Raw genomic sequence first — 442 nt, forward strand, 5'->3', positions numbered from 1 at the left:
GTTTCCTAAAACATTTATGTCTGAAACTCATTTAACATTTTTTTTCATACAGACGGTAAAAGATGGTAAAACACATTGATGGATGCTGCGACCAAAGAAATATGAAAGCTTTTTGTTTGTTTCACTGTGTAAAAGTGTGAGTTACCTGGATGGTGGAATGACCTACCTAGATCCATAGTGTTTGTGAATTTCTTGCAGGGCCTTTAGCAGATGCTTAATGCCCTAAAGCGCCTGACAACCAAAAACATTGCAGACTTACTTAACCAAAGTGACTAAATTTTTCATACAGCACAGTCAACCATGCAAGTATTACATACATATATAGACACACTAATAAAGCAGAGTCAATCATGCAAGTAATACACACACTTATAACGGCAGAGTCAACCATTACACACTGACACACATATATATAGGAGTCAACCATGCAAGACAGCCTTAA

The 442-nt window shown here is 36.7% G+C and overlaps 1 protein-coding gene across 1 annotated transcript in view; it reads left to right on the forward strand.

Annotated features, from left to right (window-relative positions):
• Positions 1 to 425: 425 nt before the first annotated feature.
• The window catches only part of LOC311356121 (UPF0606 protein KIAA1549L-like), a gene marked incomplete at both ends in the record, with an annotated part of 41513 nt that continues 41496 nt past the window's right edge, over positions 426 to 442 (forward strand). The window contains one exon of the mRNA XM_084475892.1: positions 426 to 442. This exon is cut by the window's right edge and continues 6 nt beyond it. Coding sequence (XP_084332018.1) covers positions 426 to 442 — 17 coding nt within the window.

The sequence above is a fragment of the Micromesistius poutassou genome, assembly GCF_964030765.1.
Source record: "Micromesistius poutassou genome assembly, chromosome: 12".
NCBI classification, from domain to species: Eukaryota; Metazoa; Chordata; class Actinopteri; order Gadiformes; family Gadidae; genus Micromesistius; species Micromesistius poutassou.